At 34.5% G+C, this 23,845-nt stretch overlaps 1 protein-coding gene across 1 annotated transcript in view; it reads left to right on the top strand.

The window, feature by feature from the left end:
* CCSER1 (coiled-coil serine rich protein 1) overlaps positions 1-23,845 on the top strand; it is a 648,644-nt gene that overhangs the window by 374,957 nt on the left and 249,842 nt on the right. Inside the window, exon 8 of the mRNA XM_032187512.1 lies at positions 2,559-2,642. Coding sequence (XP_032043403.1) covers positions 2,559-2,642 — 84 coding nt within the window. The remainder of the gene's footprint in view (positions 1-2,558; positions 2,643-23,845) is intronic.

The raw sequence follows: 23,845 nt of genomic DNA, 5'->3' as shown, positions 1-23,845 counted from the left end.
TCTACTGTATTGGGGGAGATATTTCTTTTGACTCCATAACTACGGCATAGACTGATAATGCAGTGGTTGCACTCTCTGCTAACAACAGATGATCCTTTCCAAGTCCATTCCTCTGTAATGTCTGCTTTTGTGACAGTTCTTTAGAAGGGTACTCTGGTTCTTAGGTAGTTTAATTTTTACAATAAATTCCTATTGGAGTGTGTCTTTTATTCCTCATTCACTTTGAGAAGCTTTCCTCAACAAATGTGTTGGCCTTTCCTTGACTGCCTTGTGATGTACTACAGTTTCACAGTGGATAATGAAATATTACCAGAGAGTAAAGGTAATCTGTTTCCAAATTCACACAATTTGATATGCATTGCTGCTTGCCCTCTAGACTAATAAATAATGCAGCATTCTACCAGCTTTTCATGCCGCCAAATGTTGCAAATATATGTTATTTTGTTGGTATCCTCCATACAATCCTTCATTGAAATATTTTATGGTCCTTATACAGAATGGGATTGTGGAGCCTTCTCTTCTTTTCTAGCTCTCAGAAGTTGCTTTCTGGAAGAACTGTAGTCTTGGCAACAGATAGTTGGTTCCATTGCGTTTTGTTCTTCTGTTACTAATACATTCAGACAGATATATGGGATACTGAAATTACCCAAGCCTTTCTGCAATCTGCTCTACTTTTTTTCTCTTTTATTCCTGGATGATACTGTGTTTCTTGTATTCCTGTTGTCAGTTGGTATTATAGTAGGAATGTCTTCAAAATATAATAGATACATAGAAGCACCAAGCAGCATTTTTCTTCTCTTTTGTCTTACATTTTGAGAACGAATGATGCATACAAAAATACTGTGCAGCCAAATAGGATTACAAAATCCTGATTCTACACTCTGTTCAATAAGAAAGAGCTCTTAGCTTCTTGCAAACCCTGTGTGGTGTGGATTGTTTATTAGTACTTATTTTACTAAACAGTGACATAAAAATCTGGGAATTGCTAGCGCTTGCCTTTTATTAGCCAGTTCTGGGTAACTTGCATACATATGCAAATTGATGTACAGCAAATTGCAAGGAATTCTTTTCTGAGATGCTTGGGTGGCAGATGAAATATCTGTTTTGTTGACAATGATTCTGCAGTTAAGATGTTTGTGGTCAGGAATCTGGGTACAAAGCAGGGTTAAGTGGTGTTTTTTAAATCAATATATATTTGCCCTTCAGTTGTAAAGAAGCAATATATGTTAGAATTTCCCAACCTCACTTGACACAGGGATCACCAGCCAGACATGCCATGCCACATATATATAAAAATATATATACCTGTATATATTTTTCCCCATTAAGCCTGCTCTTTATTGAGAACTACTGAGACAACTCTTTTGTTACCATTTTTATGTTTACTGTGTGCTCTTGACAATGTTATGCATTTAAACTGGAGTACTCTTAAACTAAGGACAGAACTGTGGTGTGTGTGTGTATATATATATTTATGTATGTATACATACATGTATGTTTGTATATATATACACACGCATATGTTAGTTCCCAGAAGTTTTCTTTGGCTTATGGCTTGCTTTTGTTTTGTTTTGATTTGGCAAAAATAATAGAAACCAGCAAATTTCATAAATGTTTTAAATAAGTCTTTGAACTAGAAAGGTATAAGGATGCAGTTCTCCATTTATAGTTGTAAGACCAATTATTATGATATATATGTATTTTTTTGGACTGGTTAGTTTGTTGGGTTTTTAGTCTTCAACACTTCAGAAATTTAATTTGGGTTTCTCCTCTTGGGTGTTTACTAGAACAACACACAAAAATGTGATAGACATTTCTTCTCCAAAGGTGTTTAGATTTGCATGAATTCTCAAAATTGCCTGGAGATTTTTTGCAAGCTGCAAAAACTGCAGACTGCAATGGAATTGTTTGCAGACTGCCTCATGGATCTGGATTTGGCTACAGTTTAGCTACTAGGTTCATTTTCATGCACATCAAATTGAGGTGTTGTCAGTGGTTATATCACTAAGTACTAAGTGGAAAATGTTTTTTTTTCTCTGCTCATCTAATATCAGAATTGCTGTTGTTTTGAATGATGTGGGGGAAAAAAAGAGGTATGCATGAGAAGGGAGCTTTACTTTTCCTGTGCATGTCTTCTTTAATTTCTTTTTTGCCCTCTTCAAGATCATAAACTCCACAATAATGCTTCAGAAATGATACTTCTCTAATGTTTTTTTGTATGAGAAAAATTATGACATTTTGTAGATATTCCTTAACTGAAAGGGAATGACCTGATGGGATCTTCAATAAAAAGGGCTTCGAATAATCAGAAAATAATGAAATGGACTTCTGTGCAGGGAACTATTCACATTTTTGTGTAATGTCTTTGGATGCATTAATTTGTTTATGCTACAACTTTAGAATGTGTTATTGAAAATACAACAGATGACAAAGGAGAATTGAGTTTCATTACTTGAATGTAATCATCTCACACTATGTGAATCATCTCAGCCTTTTCTTGTCAAGACCAAGTAAAAGCATTAAACCTATTATAACATCTCTTTTAATATTTTTTGTAGGATGGAATTAAAGATGAATGTTCGGTGCTGAAGTTGCAGCTGAAGGAGAGAGACGAACTCATAGCCCAACTTCGTGAAGAGTTGGTAAGTGGGAGAACTATTATTATTATTTTATTTTTTTAAGTTCATTTGTCTGATAATGTTATTCAAGACCAGAAACAAAAGAAATACAATTTCACACCAGCTGCAAAATAACTAGCTTAAGGCTATGTTAACTATTCAGATTAACACTGTGAGAGCACTGACTGAATGGTTTTAGGGACTTGACAGCCTCTGAATTGGCTACTATCTAGATGCACCGCTAGTAGAAGTTTCTTTTAAAAGATTATATTGACAGTTGTCTTACAGTATCATAGTATTAAAGTTGTCTTAGAGTATTAGTGGCAGAGAAGTAGCACAGTACTGTATGCATATGCCAGAAATCTTGAAGGGTCTAGCACATTTCCTGGTAAATTATGAATACTAACGGAATAATGAGCTGTTTCATGTCTACAAGACTGTCCGGTAGATTTTTTTTTTTTTCCAGCTTAAGTAGATGTATTTTTAATTTAAATAAAATAATGAATTCTTATGCTTGCTGATCTTATACGAGCTACCAAGTACTAACACTTTAAGTACTAACACTTCGAGTACTAACACTTTAAGATGAGGCAGAACAGCCTTAAGTGGCTGAGTGAGGTAAAACAGAAGCTGCCCCTATGGCCCTCTGCTACCAAAACCTTGCCACGTAAACCCACTACACAATGTCAGGCTCAAACAAGAGGTCAGAAATTCTAGCCCTGTGACTGTGGCAAAGTTGCACTGCATCTTTTAAATACTAACAAAAAGTAATATGTTTTTACATCAGCACAAACAACTAAGTTTAGCATTGAGTAATATAATGCTGCTAAAGAATGAAAGATTCCTTTGTTATAGTAACATCTGCAAAATAAATACAGGTCATCAATACTCTTTGTTTCATATTTGGCTACATTAAAAAATGATGTATTATGCAATTATCTAAAATTAAATGACAAAATGAGACATTGGAAACATCAAGCTTCTGCACAGTCTTGGAGCATTAATTTTATATCAGCCTAGCTCAAAACATATGCTATTAACTGGTCAACAACTTTGTCAGTTTTAAATTATCCCATGTTGATACAGTGAGCTGTAGTTACCTGTTGCTGTATCTGTTGTCAAAGTTCACCTGTGTATATTGCCAGTTGTGGAAAAAAGGTCCATAGGGATTTCAGTTCTTCTGAAGGCATAAGAGACAGAAAAGTTTGTCTGCCTAGGGTCATGAAATAAGGATTTCCTTGAGTAAAAGTGATTATGATGTATTTAATCTGTGTTTAACAGACTTCAGTTTTGACACTTTAGGGTTTAAAAAATAAAACAAAAAAATGGAGAGTACAAGTGAGAGTCTTGAGACCACATTTAGTGATTTGAAATGTAATTTTGAAAGGATTCAACATATCTCATTTACTGCTATTAAATAAAGCATGATTGGGAGATAAAGCTACATTTAAGGTTTATACTCTACTTTAAGATGAAATAAAATAAAACAGTGTAAGAGATGTCCAGAGAATTGGAGGGAGAAAGGAATTTTTTTGTGTCAGATGCATAATCATGGAGTCAGCATCTTGGCTTTGGCCGTCTGTGTATTTATTTATTTATTTTCAATTTCTCCTGCAATCCTATGTATCTGCAAAAGGTTGGGGGTTTTATTTGTGAAGGCGTGTGGGTTTTTTTTGTCCCCTCTTACCAGTTGTAAGAGCTGCCAGAATTTTCTAGAGCAGCTAGAATTTAAATGACAGACTAGTATAAAAGCTCACTAAAAACACACTTAGAACTTGTGCCAAAACTTAACATTTTTGGCAATCTTCTGGATCAAAGTGACTATTGCTTTGTCAGCATCTGTGGAATCACTACACTAAAGTCTACTTACTTGTTGAAGGACTTCAGCAATCAAACAGGGGAGGCACCCAGTCAGCTTAGGCTTCTTTAATGTTAAGCGGTTCCGGAGCAGCTCTTTCCAACATAGTTTTGATTTTAAGCATCCAAAAAGTCTCACTGTCCAAAAAGTCTGTACTTATAGTTATCGCCAAGTGTGTCCCTGATCATAGAATCATAAAGGTTGGAAAAGACCTTCAAGATCATCTGGTCCAACCATCACACTACTACCTGCTAAACCATTTCCTAAGCAAGCCTGTATGAGGCTAAGAATGCATCTTGAAGTCCTCTGAAAAGCAGCAGAGGACTTCAGTTTGCTTTGGGGCTTTTTGTGGGGCTGGGTAGGGTAAGCCCCAGCTGCTCATCCCAGATTCACCTTCCACCCTGTGGCACACCTGCAAGGCTCAATAACCCACTTTGGGCATCATATGGTTGTCACAATCCCCTATTTGCATTTCTCTGCTTTCCCAAGAGGAGCCTTCTGCAGTTTGCTCCTTGTTTCTGAGGTGCCTGAAGCAGCTATAAATTCTTTTTGCTATAAAATTCTGATAAAAATATTTTCTTTGCTTATATAAAATTTGCCAAAAGATGCTTTAATGTTCTGTAAATCCCACAGTGATTTATATGTTTGTAAAATGGTCAGTATTAGTATGTCTAGACAAAAAATAGAATGGAAATTATTGGCTGATAAAATTGTACATTTTCATTTGTCTACAGTATGTTTCTGGCATGGCAACTGGTGGTTAACTATCATTTTTATCCTTGTATTTAGAGTTCAGAACACTGTCATTCTGAATATGGAAATTTAAAAGTTGTAAAAACAACAACCTGCTATAGTAGATAAGTCATAGTTCTTCAAATGCTTTGTTTTCTTTTAAGGATAATTTTGCACTGTAGCTCTTATTAACCAAAAGTGTCTTTCTGTCTTTGATGAAATAAATATATGTAGGCAGAGCAGTGGAATTGCTTCCTCTGTTCTCATATTATGTCCTTAAAAATACTTGCTTCAGGAGCTGGAGGAGAGTGGCCTCCAACATGTCTGGCACCCAAAACTGCTCTAAAGCTCCTAGAAGATGGTGAACTTAAAATTTGGGTTCAGAGCTTTGGCTTTCTCTCAGTGCTGTACTCATTGGTGAAAATGACCTCTTATCCAGAAGATCAAAGAAATTGAGTTCATCGTGTAGGTTCATGACAAGGAGTTATTTACTTGCACTTTCTTTTTTTTCCTTTTACCTAAAATATACAAACCAAATGGAAGTCTCTGTTTCCATTGGGCACAGGAAAATGTGTGAAACATCAGCTGTTTCCCATTCATCTCTACATTGAATATGCATCTCTCTATATATATTTTTTTAAAAAATAAATCTTTCTTCCTGGTTTGGTTTGATAACTTAGAACTACTTCAAATAGAAAATATTTTCATGGTATAGTGACAAAAATAACTGAGTGCTGCCTACAGTAATATTTATTTTACCGTTGTCATTGGTACAGAAACATTAACACTGAAAAATGACTGCTAACATCATTATCCTTTCACCCTTAATGTCCTTGTGTAACTTGAGTCATGCATGTTGTCCCATTGAAATAAAAAATGTAGTGGGGCAGTTTGTGTGAATTCTGAGTAGAGCAAGAGGCAAAGTCAAGTCAGGTAATGAATCTTTTTTATAGCTCAGCAGTTGGAGGTAGTTTTCTGCTGTGGAGTTGCCTCTTTATCAAATGCTTGTTTTTTTGTGGCTCCTTATCAAATGTAAAAAGGAGTTTTTTACATTTATGGACTAGCTAGGCACAGTGATAGCTAATTGAGCTTTACCTTAAACTGTAGAGATTAATGCTTTAGTTCCATGTACTGTAGAATCACCAAAACAAAACATGTATTTTTTTCTTTTATCTTTGTAAATTGTAAACAAGTTCAGTCTTCATGTCTAAAATCTATGTTAAGCCATGTGTGTGTTTTTTTGAATCATAGAATCATAGATGTTGTTTGTTTTGTTCTGTCTTTGTGTTTGTGTGTTGTTTTTTATTATTATTATTATTATTATTTTTGTTGTTGATTTGTTTTGCTTTTCCTAAATATAACTTGTATAATCCTGAAGTGCAGAATGATGGCAAACTTAGTTCTTTTCTGTGGTCTGATTTCAATAATGGGCAATTAGTCAGTTGCTGTGGTTTTGAAGGATCCTAAATATGACTTATCCAAGTTTGAAGTGTTACAGAAAGCCTGAGATGCACTTGAATACTCTTGACAAATGGTTTTTGAAGGACACTGTGTTTAAGTGTAAAAATCACTTCAGAATATAGTTCTGCCAATATAGATGCATTGGAATGTGCAGTACTGGAATCACAACTTGTTTTGACAGGCTGAGAATGAGATTTGGCAAAATTAATGGAAATCAATTTGCAAAAAAAAAAAAAAAATGAACTCATGGTGAATACAATTTTTGGAATTGTTGGCAAAATGGAGAAATTTTGATTAGTTCAATCTATTTTATAAACTTAAAAATATACTCCTCAAATTTTAAAGAAGCAAGATAACCTTATTTGAAAAGAATAATTGTCCTTACGTATTAAAAAAAAGTGGCATTCTAGGTTCATCTTTGTACTGGTTACCCACTCACTTTATGTTCTACTGGTTTGTAGTATTATTTCATGTTGGCTGTTTTCTGATGGGATATTACACATCCATGGGTGATTTACATAAGAACAGACAGTTGTAAAGTACTTTCAAATCTTCTTTCTTCCTCATATTTAGGAAATACTAGGAGCAGAACAGGAAGAGATTAGATGTATTTAAACGTTATTGAAGTGTCAGGCTTCTTTCCCCCTTTTTACAAGAGAATTAATTGTGTATATTCCGGAAAAGACTTATCTCTGCTGTAATTACTCTCTGAATCAGTTGTACAAGGCAGACGCAGAGTGTGAAAGTGGCAATATCCTATGACACACAATGGGGATTAGCCTCCAATTCTTTGTCTGTGGCAGTCCCTTTGATGAGAAGCTTCCAGTAAGATATGATCTTTAATATTCCTTGACACTTGAGAAGGCAATTCCGCATGTTAGTTTAAATCCTTATCACTAACAATTGTCATATTGTGGTGTTTGGCATAAATAAATGATTATGTCGTTTATGTAGACTAGTGTCTTCCAGATATTGCTGAAATGCTGCTCCTGAAGTCATAAAAAGGATATTGTAGAAATGAGCAAATCCGAAATACAAAAAGTTGTCCTAAGTCTCCCTTGAGACACAAAGCTTTTTGTTCCTTTAATAATAATGCACCACATATGCTTATCTTTGACACAGCATCCCTTGTAGACTGCCAGCGTTGAAACATGCAGCATTTTACTGATGGGCCTTTTAGTAAAAGCAGGCAAATATGACCTGACTTTACTCTGAGATCGCTGAGATCTTCAGTTTTGGGTTTGTATAGGACAAAGTAACAAAGTAGGTCTCTGTTTCACTTCCTTTTTTTTTTTTTTTTTTTTTTTTTTTTTACCAATTTACATGAACCAGCTATCAAGAAAATATCAAGATATATTGCAATACATAGCTACTGGTTAATTTTAGGACAAACAGAAATGGCAGCTTCTTGGAGATGTGATGCTTTATATGTTGCAATCCATCATCTTTATGTATGCCTAAGAGGAATATGTTATGCTTTTAACTAACGTATTTTTAGAGATTCAAATTTCACCTTGAATGAATGGTGAATATTAGATTATATTTCCTATGTAGCAACATGTTACTTTGTGCTTGTCTTATTCTACAACTATGTCACAATTGAACTAGAGTGTTATCTGGTGTCCTCCAAGCTCTGCAGGCTGAGCACGGGGAGCTGACTGGAACATTCCTCACCTAAGATTTGCAAAGGGAGTTTTGGTCCTGCAAAACAGGATTTGTACCAATACTTAGTGGGTAATTGAAATAAAGCTAAATCAATATAGCATTGTAAATACTAGAAATGAAAGATATGAGGAAGGCAGCAAAGCACCAGTGTCATTTTTGTATAGTTTTGGTCACTTAATCAAAATGTACAGCACACACATACTGTCTCTATTACTCAGTATGTTTCTTGGTAGTTACTTTCCACTCCAGAATAACTAATATTTTGACGCCAAGGGTACTAAAACCACAGAAATTTCCTGTTGCTTGAAATAGCCATATATTCCTGATATTAGATACATTCTCAAAGCATTACTTATTCGAGTTACATGAATGTTTACAAGATAGTTTTCTGTTGGTATCATCCATTGACATGCTATTAAGTTATTTTTATATATAGGAGTGAAAAGAGAAGTAATGTTGCTTAAAAACAAATACATGTATGCTGGAAAGCTTGTTTTGCTTAAGATAAGCAGTTAAATTTGTATGTTAACAGCTTCTGTATGTTGCTAAAGGCATCTGTGTGACATGTTCTTACTGCAGCCATCTGATGTGGATGAGTTTCAGATTAATACATGCTTTATTCTCCGTGTTGCACAGAAATGCTTAATGAATCAGCTGGTACTGCCGTTTCTTTCAGTAACTAATTTTCTGTCTGAGGAAATATTTTTGCTTTTGAAGATGTAGGGTGTCTGTCTGTGCAATTCACTAGAGACCTAATATAAGAAACGGGTTTGTTTCTTCTTCAGTTATAAATTAGTGTCTTGTCCAGTTTTTCTTGCCATGCTGGGCGTGATTCATGGAAATGTCTGAGCATACAAATTGGTATAGCAAACATCACAAATGAAGAATGCTGTTTTTTAACAGCAAAAATATTACTTTGTTAAAGTTCTAGTGAAGTGCTGTAAGAGAACTGTGCTGTTTTCCTCCTCAATTTTTCTATAAATTAGCTGAATATTTTTTCCTTCACTCACAGTATATTCATGCATTTTAAGACTTAACGTATTTTAATGGACATATAAATGTCCGTTACATAATTTTATGTCCATAAATGAACACCCCTCTTCAAGTGCTCTGGTTTCTTTAAGTTCTGCAATGATTTTAAGCGGCATTAGAGCTGTAATATGTATGTGGAGTTTTACTGTAACTTTCACAGAAGGATATTACTGCTGCTTACCTGTTTGATCCATGTGAAGTGTTAACTATGAAATTAGGAAAAAATTTATGTTCTTTCTTCCAGTTTTTGGATAGCAAAACTGTTCTTTTCCTGGCTGCTTAAGGTTGATTTGATTTAGAGACCAGGAAGGATAGCAGGCAAGAGATGAAATTTTCCCATGACGTTTTCCAATGCTTGGCAGAAGTGAGTGAATGGAATAAAGTATTGTTGATTGACTGGATTTGAGCAGCTAATCAACACCTTAGATGTCCTGTGTTATTTTTGCTAGGATGGAAGAAAAGGATGCTGGTTTTACATATGTCCTGGAATTGGTGCTATATTTTTAGCACATTTTATATAAAATGTGATTTTCTTGTGCACAGTAGAAATCTGACAGTTTTTGTGTCAGAAAGAGGTAGGCTTTGGATGTAGTTCCAAGTCTCTTTCTTCCATCCAGCTCTTCTACGTTTGTGTTCTACATTTGCAATTTTAGGTCTTGTTTCTGCTATTTTGATTTCCTTCATCTTCCTTTGTCTTTTGAAATATTGTTCCCTCTTCCTTTCTATAAAAAACAATGCACAATGTACAATTATTTTGTTGTCCCGTGCATATTTCATCCACAGTTTGAGAAGGTGGACTTGATGCCTGTTTCCAGTTTCTGGTTCTACTATTTTCAAGCTCAGTATTCTGGCCAATGTTCAGCTGCAGTGCCTTTGGCACTGTCCCAGAAGGGGATGGATTCTGTGGCAAAGCATTTAAACTGGAGTTTTGGTGTGACAGACTATCCAAATGCTTTGGATGCCCCATCCCTGAAGGTGTTCAAGGCCAGGCTGGATGGGGTCTTGGCCAACCTGATCTAGTGGGTGGCATCCCTGCCTATGACAAGGGGGTTGGAATTAGATTATCTTTGGGGTCCCCTCCAACCCGAGCCATTCCATGATTCATCACCCTTCAGGAAGGAAGCATATTACAAGACTATACACAAAAACCTGACTAGACTCATACCAGAAAGTTAGCTTACAAATTGTACTTTCATTGATAAATTATTTTTTAAAATATATTACTTAAGTAATCTCCTTTCATATTTTAGTTTCTTTGATCATTTAACTAGATGAGCTGTTATACTCCTTTATACCTTGATTTAGAAGAAAATAAGGTAATATATGGTCATCATCAGAAAATCAAATTAAAGACAAAGATCTTACTAGCTTTTAACCACATACTACTTTTAAATCACAAGGAAAAGAAAATAAGTTACTGGTTAATACTAAATTGACTTAATCTCATACATTATACATTTATTTTATTTATTTATTTATTTTCCCCTGGGATATTAAATTATGAGTATTTTCTCATTGGGTTGCTTTGGATACCTAATACAATAAAAAGCAATAAACTGGTGCTTACCAGTCTTTGTTCAGCACAGAATATAAAGTGATTTTTTTTTTTTTTTCTGGAGCTATTGTTTATGAATTATTCAATATGTTTGAAATGTACTTAACATATTTCGGAGTTTTCTGGCAATAATGCATGACATTTGTCTTACGTTTCCCAATTTGACTTACAGATTATATTGTTTTTCTCAAAGGGAGCTCTCATGATTTACCAGAAGAGTAATAGAGTTAGCAGGCTGTATTATTTATCAGAATTCACTGACTATGGCCAGACTTTCTCACTGTGTTATTTGTGCTCCAGCTTACAAATGAGTGTTTCACCAAACATTGCTAGTTGTGCAACAGTGTTCTGTCTCATTACAGTTTTGGAAAGAACAAGTGTATGTATTGTACTAATCCTGATGGTGATGAGAAGGAATAAATATACTGTTGTGTTGTGAACTTGTATCAGCATATTTGCTGTTTATCTGGAGGAGTTCAGGTTAATAGGCTGGAAAAATAAAAAATGGTGCAATTAAAGGATGATCTAAAGCAGTGGGAGAGCTCATTGTTGCTCAGCTGAGATGCATATTTATTATACTACTTGCAAAAGCAGAGCTATAGATTTTGAAGGAAGGGTTTTGTAAAGAGGATGGGGGATTTTTTATATTGTCAATAGGCCTATTTTCTAAGACCACTGCAAACATAGATGTACTCAGCTTACAGAACTTGCTATGCAAATGATCCTTACTAGCCACTGTGAGTAAGCAAGACTAGATCAGTTTCTGGCATTCCATGGAATTTATTTTTTTGCATCTTCTTTGATTTATGGAAATGGAATTCAGTTCCTAAGGGACAAAGATGTTTGCTTTTATCTCCCTTCAGTTCAGAATCACTAGAATGATGCCTTGCCTTCTATCCTGCAGTAGCTTGTTGAGACATCTTCACTAGTACTATTTAATCTTTAATTGTCAAATCAGAGTTAGTAGCATGTGTGTGTTTCTTTTGATTTTTTGGCTCTTAAAATGTGGACCATTTTGCTTAGCCAGAAAATTTTAAGTAGTATCCAGCAAGAAGGCTTTTTTTCACATATATTGTTATTACTGAACTTTTTTTTTTTTTTTTTTAATCTTCTGATAAAAATACTAAGAATATTAAGGAAGTGAATATTCTTCACAAGTGAAGAATATTAAGGAAGTTTCCACCCCAGTTATTTTACATTTTGTTAGGATTTTCTCATCTATTTTTCATAGTTATATTAATTGTTGGAATATTTTTTGTGTTTTGTAGTGTTAGAGTCTTTGTACTTGTATACACTTACATGAGTAAATACAACATAGAATAATAACATTCCATAACCCTGTAGGCACTCAATGAAATGTTGTAGTTTCTACATTGTACTATAACTTTTAACTCCATTCTTCTCTTCAAACTACAGTTAACAAATATCCTCTCCATGGCAAAGCAAAAACCTATTAATTTTTCAGTGCAAGACTGAACATATATGAGACTGAAATCAGAGTTGATATACCCTTTTTCTGTGCAAAACTTCCATGTGAAATGAGAAGAGGAAGGAAAGCTCTCGTTTCCTCTCATGATTTATCTGTCAATAAGATCTATGTCTTTAGCTGATGCACAAAAGTGTAGCTACTTGATGTGCTGATGAGCCTTGCTGATTTACAGCATGTCCTGTCATGGAATGCCTAGAGGGGAGGAGTGTAAGTATCCATTTTGTAGAATAATAGAATGTTTCATTTACTTAATAACATGCTTTGATAGACAGGTATATTATTGTAATACTTGACATATAAAGATTGTTTGAAGCTTAGTTTGTTGTTTGTTAGATCAGATTGTGCACTTTAATTTAAGGAAGATTTGTGTACTGAACTGTAAACAGGGAAGCGCAAAAAGGCTAATGTTACCTAAGTTGCGTGTCTTCCTATGATTAGTGCTGTGACTTCTTGAAACATAAGCAAAAGAAAGAGGTTGTACGTCTAACAGCAGCCTGGAAAAAAAAAAAAAAAAAAAAAAAGGCTGACAATGGCACCTGCCATCTCACATGCACAACTCCCCCCACCTTTATTTGTGTAGAAAATTAAAAAAAAATCATTCTGAAGTGAAATAACAGTATTCACATGGTAAAAATGAAGAAAGAATAGTATTATTTGGAAGGTTAGTAATCCTTCTTGTTCTGTGAAACTTTTTTGGTTTATGGTAACTGAAGTACATGATAGAAGCTATGAAATTACAATCACAAAATCAACCAGAATGATAGATGGCCGTTAGGGAAGATTTGAAAAAAAAAATATGTGCTTGAATCCTAGAGAAACTTTCATTTCTGTTCACAATCATCTGTTGGAGGTGATTATTACTGCCACTTTCACTGCAAGTGCTGTGAATCCTGTAATATTTTTGTCACCCAGAGGAATCAGAAGTGCATTAAAAAACATTTAAGCTCTAGCAAAACTTAGGTAGGAAATGTCTTCAGTGTTCTTTAGGCACTTGCATCAGCTTGCAAGTATGTTTCTGTTGTTCTGAAAAAATGTTTTATCAAGTCAGAATATGTGACTTTTGACAGAGGAGTTAGCAAAAACCTAAGTATAGTAGGTAATTTGTTTCTGAGAAAAGTAATTGGACACCCCTTTTATTGCTGACTCTCTTGATGATGGGATATTATAGTTGTATATATACTTCTGTATTATGTCTACCCAGGCATAGGGGAGATGAACGAGAATGAAAGAAAAAAAGAGTTTATGCTCTTTTGTATCTCTCACTTTTCATGGTCATCCAAACGAGTCTCACCCTGCCAAAACTGTATCATTATATCTATGAATTTGGTAGTCTACAATTTTACTGTCAAAGAAAGAAATATATGTATTTCCTCTTGGGGCAGAGACAGTTAAACACCAAGAGCAAAGTGCAATTTTATACTTTAACAGACAGGGTGTTTTGTGTATATATACAGAATATATTGTAATGAGTACCCAGAGAGATATAAAGCTAGCTCAGTATGGAGAGATGTGCGACGTGGTGTCAAAGGGGTTTAAAACAGTACATTACCCTTTAAGCTTTAGAAGACAGAGTTCCAAATGATCATCTGAGATGCCCCTGCAGTCTATTTAACACAAATTTTTATTAATTTTTGTAAAAAAAAAAAAAAAAAAAAAAAAAAAAAGTATAGTTGAATATACCATGTCATTCAGACCATTCTTTTAAAATACCATTAAATATAATGGTATTATATTACACTTAAACCACTATATGAACTTCAATAGGGGTGAAAGCTCGGCAGCACTAGGCTTTTTGCGTGCAGTCCCACAAGGGTTTAGTACTTTTCTACAGCTGAATTCTAGAAGTGAAATTGATGTTTTATCTCCCTGCTGTCAAGATACATAGATTCTAAAAAATTTCTGTGCAACCCTTTATGTAGCAAATAATATTTATTGAGAAATATTTGTTTTTGTTTGTTGGGTTTTTGGAAGAGCTCATTTTCATTTCAAGTAGGACTAGGAAGAACTGATGGAGTATTGAGATTCTTCTGTAAGGCCATCCATTACACAACAAGCAATTTTTTTCTTAAATGAACTTTTCTTTTAGAACATCTGTGAGAGCAAGGTTAGCTTTTGAATTTGCTCAGATGGAAATCCAGAAGAGTACCTCCAGGTCGGAATGCAGATCTAGTGGTTTTAAGAACCTTTGATTTCACTTTTATGACTAAATTAACACACAGTTAACTTTCTGTTAAAATTGTCCTGAAGATCTCAAAAAGGGAAATATGTAGATTCAAACTTGTCTTGTTTCAGGACAGAAATAATTTATCAGTCAGAAATTGGGTTAAATTCAAATTAAAAAAAAAAAAAATTTTTTTTTTTTTTTTTTTTTTTTTTTGTTTAAAGTTCTTTGAAATTTTCAGAATTAACTTCAACATCACTATTTATTTTTATTTTTTTCTCAGTCTGTGCTAGTTCATTGATTAACGGTAAAATTCTGTGTTATTAGAACAGTAATTTGTAGCCTGATAAGTTGTCTGTATTGCTTATGTCATGAGTCTTTAAATGTTTGTTATGAGTCTCTCAATGTTTGTTTCTGTACTACAAAGTAGCATTTACCAGCATCAGAGCATTTTGCTCTCTACAGATACCTTAAAGGAGGCTGTAGTGAGGTGGGGGTTGGTCTGTTCTCCCACGTGCCTGGTGACAGGACGAGGGGGAATGGGCTTAAGTTGAGCCAGGGGAGTTTTAGGCTGGATGTTAGGAAGAACTTCTTTACCGAAAGGGTTGTTAGGCATTGGAACAGGCTGCCCAGGGAAGTGGTGGAGTCACCATCCCTGGAAGTCTTTAAAAGACGTTTAGATGTAGAGCTTAGGGATATGGTTTAGTGGGGACTGTTAGCGTTAGGTCAGAGGTTGGACTAGGTGATCTTGAGGTCTCTTCCAACCTAGAAATTCTGTGAACTGTGATTCAGTATGAATGGATCTGAAATTTGTTAACAGCTGGTTCTGTTGATCCCGTATCCACCTGCAGTGTCCTGAGGGTTTACTCCTAAATCTCATCCTCTGGACTGGGCCCTCATTAAGAGTTGACGAGCACCAAGTGTGTTCCTCAAAAACATATTTTAATTCAGTTTTATCTGACAGGAGCTTAGTTCATATGCTGAGGGTCCATTAACTGGTATAAACCACATTGGGAGTTCTCATTTAATTGGGAATTTTTATTTTGAAACCCTGTCTGAACTCAAATGTCGATGTGCATACATCCCTTGGCTGGTTCAGATTTTGGTGACTTGTTTTGTGAACTAAATGGTATGGGTATGGTCTTACATTTGGAAGCATGTATCATAGAATAAAGTGAAAATGCACTTCTTCTGTCAAAAGACTAAAAAATTATGATTTTTCTCCTGTGGCTATGATATGAATTGGATGTACTCAAATGCTTCTTAGATGAGCCACTTAGATATAGTCCCATATGGGGTTGGTTTCAGTTTTTAAGGTGAACTGAAATGGATTATTTGCATAACTTTATCACATGATGTATAAATTCAGTAAGCACTGAAAGTATTTTTCTCTTCTATATTTGAAGAAATAAAGGTTATAAAATGCTCTGTTGGTGTTCTAAAGTTTTCTTCTTTCTGTAAGAGGTGGTTGAAATTAACTCCATGTTTTGCCGCTTTTCATTGACTGTAAATCCCTGAAAGAAAAAAAAAAAAAAAAAAAAAAAGATAAATATTCCTTCCTTACAGCATCTAATCAGTTTATAAAAATTCAGCTAGTTGCATTATTCTTGCATTCATGCTATTGTGATATCATCAGTGTAGATCTAAGGAGAGAATGGGACCTTGAATATGGGGTGATAGCATAAAATTTTGCTGTTAATCAATGAACTGGCACAGAATTCATTCAGTTCTCTCTGATTATTTCGGAATGATTCATCATATTAAAAACCTCAGTAGTTCTACAGTTTCCAACAGGAGATACCAGTCACTTCTAGAAGTTGATGACAAAAATTCTGTTTGATTAGGTCAGATTTTTCCTGTGTGATTACAGATACAAAGAAGAGAAATTTGCTGTGGAAAAGATTTATACTGCTATTTTGTGGTAATAATGGGGCTCTGCTCCCATTTAAACTCCATTTCATTCAAATAGCTCTGCCTTCTATCAGTATCAGTGTTGTTTCTCATTGTGCATTTCCTCTGTGTACATTGATTAAATAGATCTTCTGTATTTTGTTTTGTTTACATTTCTCAAAACTTGGAGCCAAATTCTGATTTCTGTGTTTATACTGAATGATGCTTAATTCGAAAAGTGATGCTGTGTGTAGAATAAATTACTGTTTAGTATAAATTGGAGAATACATATGTTCAGATCTTAAGCAGAAACAATAAATTAAACCAAGACCTTGAATAACCAAGCATTGCTTAGTTTTGATTGGGGATACTTATATTAGGGATTGGGACATGCAAGTGTAAATGCCATCTTCGGTCTTTGACTTGCTAACTGAGCAATCTCTTTAAGACCTGAATATACTGGTTCAACAGAGGGTCACCAAGATGGTTAATGGATTAGAGCACATATCCTGTGAGAAGAGCCTGAGAGAGCTGGGACTATTCAGCCTGGAGAAGAGAAAACTCACAGAGGATCTTATCAATGTGTATAAATTCCTGAAAGGGGGGGGGGGGGAAGAGGGGTGAAGAAGACAGAGCCAGGAACTTTTCAGTGGTGCCCTGTGCCAGGACAAGAAGCAATAGGCACGAACGGAAACACAAGAGCTTCTGTTTGAACATCGGGCAGCACTTCTTTACTGTACATTTGACAGAAAACTAGCAAAGGTTTCCCAGAGAGGTGGTGGAGTCAAAGTTTTGGTCTTCCTGCATGATTCACAGTTCTGAAATGGGAAGTCATGCTCTGGAGCATGGTCAAGGATTTAGCTTAACATTTTCTCAACCATTAGAAACATTTGATTATGGAGAAAAAGAAATCACTTGTCTTAGGACACAGTTGTTCTGTTCATTACAAAATGCGGTGTCACTGGAAGACCTACGTATATTTTTTACACATAGACCTTAGTGATAGTCTTAGGAGGACATGTTTTGGGAAAGGCTTCAAAACACAGTCATTTCATTTCTTATGTGCTTTAAGAACACAGAAATATATTTGAAATACACATATGAGAATTCATATTAGCCTTTATAAAATTAAATGAAATAGGTTCAGTCTTCAAACTGTCATATTGTTATCGTTTAAAGGTGATGGTGCTGGTGGGTTCATGTAGTTGTGAGTTATTTCTTTTTACAAAAGGTTAAGGAAAAAATAAAGTTTTCTCTCTGTTCACCATGTGTTGGATGCTGCTAACTCAATGGTATGTTTTCTCAATATTTAATTTTTCTTGAAACTGGCTACTTTAAAAATATTTAAATTATGCACATTTGAGTAAGCTGAACATACAGCACCTTGAAAGAATTGCAGATTTTCCAGCTTTTTTCTTACCTATGGCATGGTTTGGTAGCGCAAACTCGCTCCACATCTTAAACACTAAAAAGGAAAAAAGTATTCTTATTTTACAAGTAGAGAAAGAGAAATCTACTGAATTCTAGTGCTTTTATGCAGGCAGCTAGGGGTGAACAAGTAGCTGAAGAGTGTGGTTCTGTGGTGGAATTTGCTGAAGACTGGCTAGGGAACCAGATAAAATATTAAGTAATTGTTACAGGATTTATTTATTTATGTATTTTGCTGTGATACAGGATTACTAATTGCCAGCTCTTGAACTAGAAATATAGTTACAGAGGCATTATCATCATATATTGCTTTTCTCAGTCCTGTCCTTTGAAGTTGTTGTTTCAAATAGTATTTCACTGAAATTAAAAAACTTCTATGAAATCATGAATAGACTCTACGTTTTACTGAGAGGCTGAAAAAGATATCTCTGTAGCATATAATACCTAGCATTAAGTACTACCACAAGCAGGAAACTTATGATTTTTCAACTGACATTAAATGGGATATTGTTAATGACAATTGATATTAAATATATACAGTGGTACTGAATTACTGCAAAATGAGTTAGAGGGATAGAAAATTGTCTTCCCATTAAGTGACATTTTCCATTTAGCCACTTGTTACTAAGCAGAGCCGACTATCCTCACACTGTTCCAACAGTTAATTTAATGTGTAAAACATTAGAGTCTTATTTTTGAGATAATTTCATAAATGTTTGCTTTAATGCTCACAAATGCATTTATTTTTCTTTATTAGTGTAGAAAGCATTATAAAGAAATATTATTAAACTATAGCCATATCTGGAGATTACTGGAGATATTTATGACCAAACTCCACAAGTCAAAAGACCATGATTATGGAGTTAAAGAATAAAAACTGCATTAGACTGCAATGTTTAACTTCATGCTTGTACAGGTCTACTCATCTAGTACGGTGAACTAAAGTCCAAATTGATGTACCCTTAAACCCTTTGAGATATGTTTTGCAATTCAGAGGGTATTGTTGCTTTGAAACTTTGTTGTGCTCCTACAGTTTCTCTTCTCTATAAAATTATTAAACTTAATTTTATATAACAGAAATCCTAATTTGGATCCATTTACCTTCAGTCAAAATCTCTTATGCCAGCAGAGCTTGCTTTTTGAGTGGAATGGTGTTCGCAGCAGAGTTCTTATTGCACTGTGAGTGTGCAGAAGTCTCTAAAGGATACTGGATCTGCTGAGTACATCTGACTTCTACCTACAGCAGCAAACTAATATATGATGTAAAATTAACTGATGTTACTTTATATTCCAAGTATGCATAATATGCATACATGCAGGTTCTGTCAGCAAGGGCTGACTGCTTCTCTCATGGTACTGTGAGCTGTATCAATGTCAGCCACCCAAATTAACCAGTTGGCTTATTTATCAGTGTAAATGAAGTCATAGCAAAGGCCATGATGCACAGTATGCAGGTCCATCTGCTTCGGTAAAAAACTGCTTTCCTAACTAAAACACCATCTCTGAGGAACAGGTTAGTTAGTTGCTACTGAAAAGCTGCTGAACTCTTCACACTGTCTTGGATCTTCTATGTTCCTACTTCCAGACTGCAAATGGGATTTCAGGGGGAGATGATAACTAACAAAGCAAGCAAAAGAAGTAGAACATTTTAAAATTGGTTCTTTTCCCAATAATGTTACTGTTTTTTTGTGTATGAAGAGGAATTTCCTTGTTACAAGAAATTAGTCTGAATATATCACAGAATACAGGAATTAAATTCTTTATAGGAATTAAATTCTTATATAGGAATTAAATTCTTTCAGTGGCTATTTGCTGCCAGTTCAAAGAGGAAGAACATTTAGTAGCACTGGAAAAGAAGACATATTTTTAAGGATAGTTTTTGTGATAAAATGTCATAGCAGTTTAAGACCTTTTCACATACTCTGTGCAAAAAACTATTGTGGAAAAACTATGCATGGCAACTAATTTAGTTCATTTACAGTCAAATAAGGGAAAGAATATATTGGAAATCAAGGTATAGTTGATCAGTTGTTCAGATGTTTCTGTTTTATGGTTCTGAAGATGATATGTTTCATTCAAGGTATACAGCTTTTGTTAGTGTCTTTTGATATCAGCAAAAAATATTTTGGGTTATTCTGTGACTGTTAAGTATTTAATGCTATGAGGATCATTCTTGACTGTGGTTTGCAAAGATTAATGCTTTTTTTTTTTTTTTTTTCCTTGTTTCAGCTCTTGGGAAACAAATTCTGAAATGAAATCTATTATAAAACTATACATTTTCTTATTTACTGAACAATATGAATACATGTAGCTCTTTTTAATCAAAATAAACACATTAATAATATTTTTTTTCCAGAAATGTTTAGAGTGGTTATACAAGCACCTGATGTTACTTTTGCCATTTTTTTTTCCACAGAAGACTTGATTATTATTTATTTACCTTACTTCAATAGAGAGGGACTATCTGAGAGTAGACACTAGCTGTATTAGAGTGCAGATGTGCAGTAATGAACAGCCTCTATTCTCAGGAGCTGAAACATCAGAATTCAAAGTATTTTGGTCAAGGTGTGCTATATCTCTTTCAGTCACCATATTAAAGACTTACTAATTTTGGAAGTTTAATAAATTACCAAATAGTATCTGGAGCAAGGAATTAAATTTCATCAAACTGATTTTCTAGGGAGGTATTAAAACATGTCATTATCTTATAGGGATAACAAGGTTACTGCAATGTGGGGAAGGGTAGTTTATGAAATTATGAATAAGACAGCAAATATATTTTGCCACTGAGAGGTAAGTAGAGAAACACAAGGAAGTTATCTAACAGGCGTGTTTCTGGATACTTAAATTTCTTACATCTCCGCAACTTTCATACTTTCTTGTAACTTAAAGAGAAATAACATTTTGACATTTTAGGTCTCATTATCCACATGGAGAAAGCAAAATAGCCTGCTTTGTAACATACAACAAAAAGCAAACGTTTTGTTGTATTGGCTTATTTCTCTTCCAAAAAGGAAGTACCTGCTTCCAAACACATTTGTCATGGAATGAAAATAAGACTTCTTTTTTTCATATTATAAGCTACATATAAAATACCAGATGAATAACTCAACACTATTTGTACACTGACATCTGTGAAATGACTATGTTAACCATATTCAACCAAAATAATCATATTCTCATTTAATGACTTTGGTGCTCTCTACTTTATCACAGAAATGTCAGAAATTATTGGAGTTTATTTTCAAAAAGCGTTACTGATATTGTAAGTATGTTAAAGCAACATCCAACGTCTAAGATAATGACAGAGTCGATTGTATCCAAAAACTCTTCTTTATAATAAACCAGATGTTAAGCTAAAACTGAAAACTAAGGAAGCTTATGAGCAGTCCCATACCTTTCTCTGGGTCATTTGCTACTGCAGCAAAGCACTTGAGCATTTCACGTGATTTAAATATGTACTGTGCTTTTCTTCTAATTTTAATTATGCGTAACCTTCCAATTAAACATATGTTTAAGTTCTTGGTCAGAAATAGGCCTTAGTTTCCCTGAAATTTCATTGTAAGCTATAGTGCCTGCTCCCTTCTAATGCTTGCACCTTTCTCAGTCAGATCATAAAACCAAAAGGATATAAGAACAATAACTTATAAAAATCTGAGAACAGTCATCATTTGGTTCAACTGAAAGGTTGGTCTCATACAGTGTCCTGTCTCCACTAGCAGTCAGTAGCAGATACCTTGGGAAAGACAGTAAGAAAGGACAAATACTGCACTGTTGCTTTTTGCATTTTTCTAATGACTGAATACTGTCAATGCGAGTATAATGGAAAACTGATACAACAATAGTAAATACTGTGTACTCTTGTATCAAAGAGCTGATCCAGCTCATTGTGTGGCCATGTAAGTGCTAGATGGGATGTAAGAGATGCAGTGTAAATGAACAGCCGTACATTGGGGGTTTGGGAGAGAAGAGTAAGGACAGACAAGGATGCCTCATAGGGTGATGTGGAACTCATCCATCACTCTAACATAAACATCAGATTTCTAAGTAGTAATAAACTGTCTCTTTTCACTGACATGCAGAGCAGTGCTACTCTTTTATATCAGTATGACATAGATATCTATAGGTTGCCAATCTTTCTAAAATTTGTATTCAGACAAGTCATATATCAAGATTCTTCTCCTATGGTTAAGAGAAGTCTTCAAGTTACAGAGTTTCTTTAACGCTCTGCATACTGAAGAAAACATATTTTCATTGAGGGCACCTTTCAAGGTTTCCAGTATTGTCTGAGATGAACTGGTTATTTTTTTGATTCATCATTTTTTTTTTCCAGATGTATTCCTGAAGTGCTTGGAAATTGTTTCCCTATTCTCTCAATTCCATGTGTTCGTAAACATCTGGACTTTCTTCACAGAGGCATTATCTGAAATAGTACGATGTGTTGTATTTTGGCTTCAGAAAGTCTCATTGCAGAGTGCAATTCCAAAGACTGGTTGTGTTGTACCCCACTACATATCTGTCCAGTAAGTCTGTAAAGACAGGACATTAGCAAAGTCATTGGGTATTTAGAGATGTCAGTGGTTTAGTTAAACACACTGATCTTCACAGAGGCCAAATAAGAGAAAAGCAAAGCTGTACTCTGTCTAGCAGACTGAACTACAAATCAAATTCCTCTAGTATTTTCACTGTTTATTGTATGTAAGACAAAAAGGAAAAAAAAAAAAAAGATTTATATTGACTGTAGATAATATATTTCTAGATCTTGAGCATAATAGAATTAAATATGAGCAAAGTAAATTTCCTAAAATATTGCAGTTATCCATATTTTATAAACTGTAAAAAAAATCTGATTAGTTCATTCATTTTTAATCCTTCTTTTTAATATACTGTTAACCTAGATACCGATTATTTATTTATTTGTATATATATGCAAATGCTTTAAATATTGCTTTATATTCCTACCCAAAAGGCTATCAATATTCAGCATGACTAATTTTTGTCGCTTTCCATTTCCTTGCTTCTATTAATATGGAATTAAGAAATTAACAGTGACTCTACGGGTAATGATATGTACTAACATGTCTCATAAGTATTCATATGTTCTTCCAATACATTTTTAATCTTCCTCCAGATCTTCAGATGAGAATGAAATATCAGCATTAGCAATTCACTGTGATATGTCTCTTATAGGCTGATGATGCAGTGCTTAGAAATGTTTATTACATTTTGCAGTGACAATGTTGTGTATGCAAAACAATATTACTCGTATCAGGTGCTGTGTCTTCTTTTACCCTCTTCCCAAGAAGCCCTCTGGAGGTCTCCCAGGTGGTCCCTAATGGAGCAAGGAGCTGTTTCTCACTCCTTCCTAGAGCTTTCTTGGTCTCCTTGAACTACAGAAAGAGCAAGTGAGAAAGGCTGGCCAATAGAGTGTACTGAAGTCTTCAAATCTTTTTTCTTATGAAGGATAGGTGTTTTATATGTTTGGCCATGTGTTTTTGTTTGGCAAACCACTTTGCAGTGGCTTGTAATAAATGACTTTGAAAGGGGGTTTTCAAACATTAAAACAAAACTTGCAGTGATGACAACACTTCTCTTCAAAAAAAAAAAAAAAACAACAAAAACATTCCATACTCACATAACAGTAGTCTTTCTTGTAATTAAAAAGTAGTTTGATTAACCCTTGAACTGAAATAGAAGTCTAATGATAAGCAAAGCTTGTATTTTGAAAGAGAGAAGGATCAATATTTCTATGGGACTTGATTTCTTATTGAATGTGCAAACTGCTTCAGTACTTCAGCACTTGGCAGTGTCCTGAAACTATATGATTAAAAAGGAGTTTCCTTACAGGAATTTGTTCTGCGCAGTACAGTTCTAAAGCTGCAAATTTGTGCGTGTAAGTATGTGTGTGTGTTTAGAAAGTCTGTTGGCCAGTTTTACATTATTAGGAATTATTTGT

The sequence above is a fragment of the Aythya fuligula genome, chromosome 4, assembly GCF_009819795.1.
Source record: "Aythya fuligula isolate bAytFul2 chromosome 4, bAytFul2.pri, whole genome shotgun sequence".
NCBI lineage: Eukaryota > Metazoa > Chordata > Aves > Anseriformes > Anatidae > Aythya > Aythya fuligula.
This window is presented reverse-complemented; position numbering and strand designations above follow the sequence as displayed.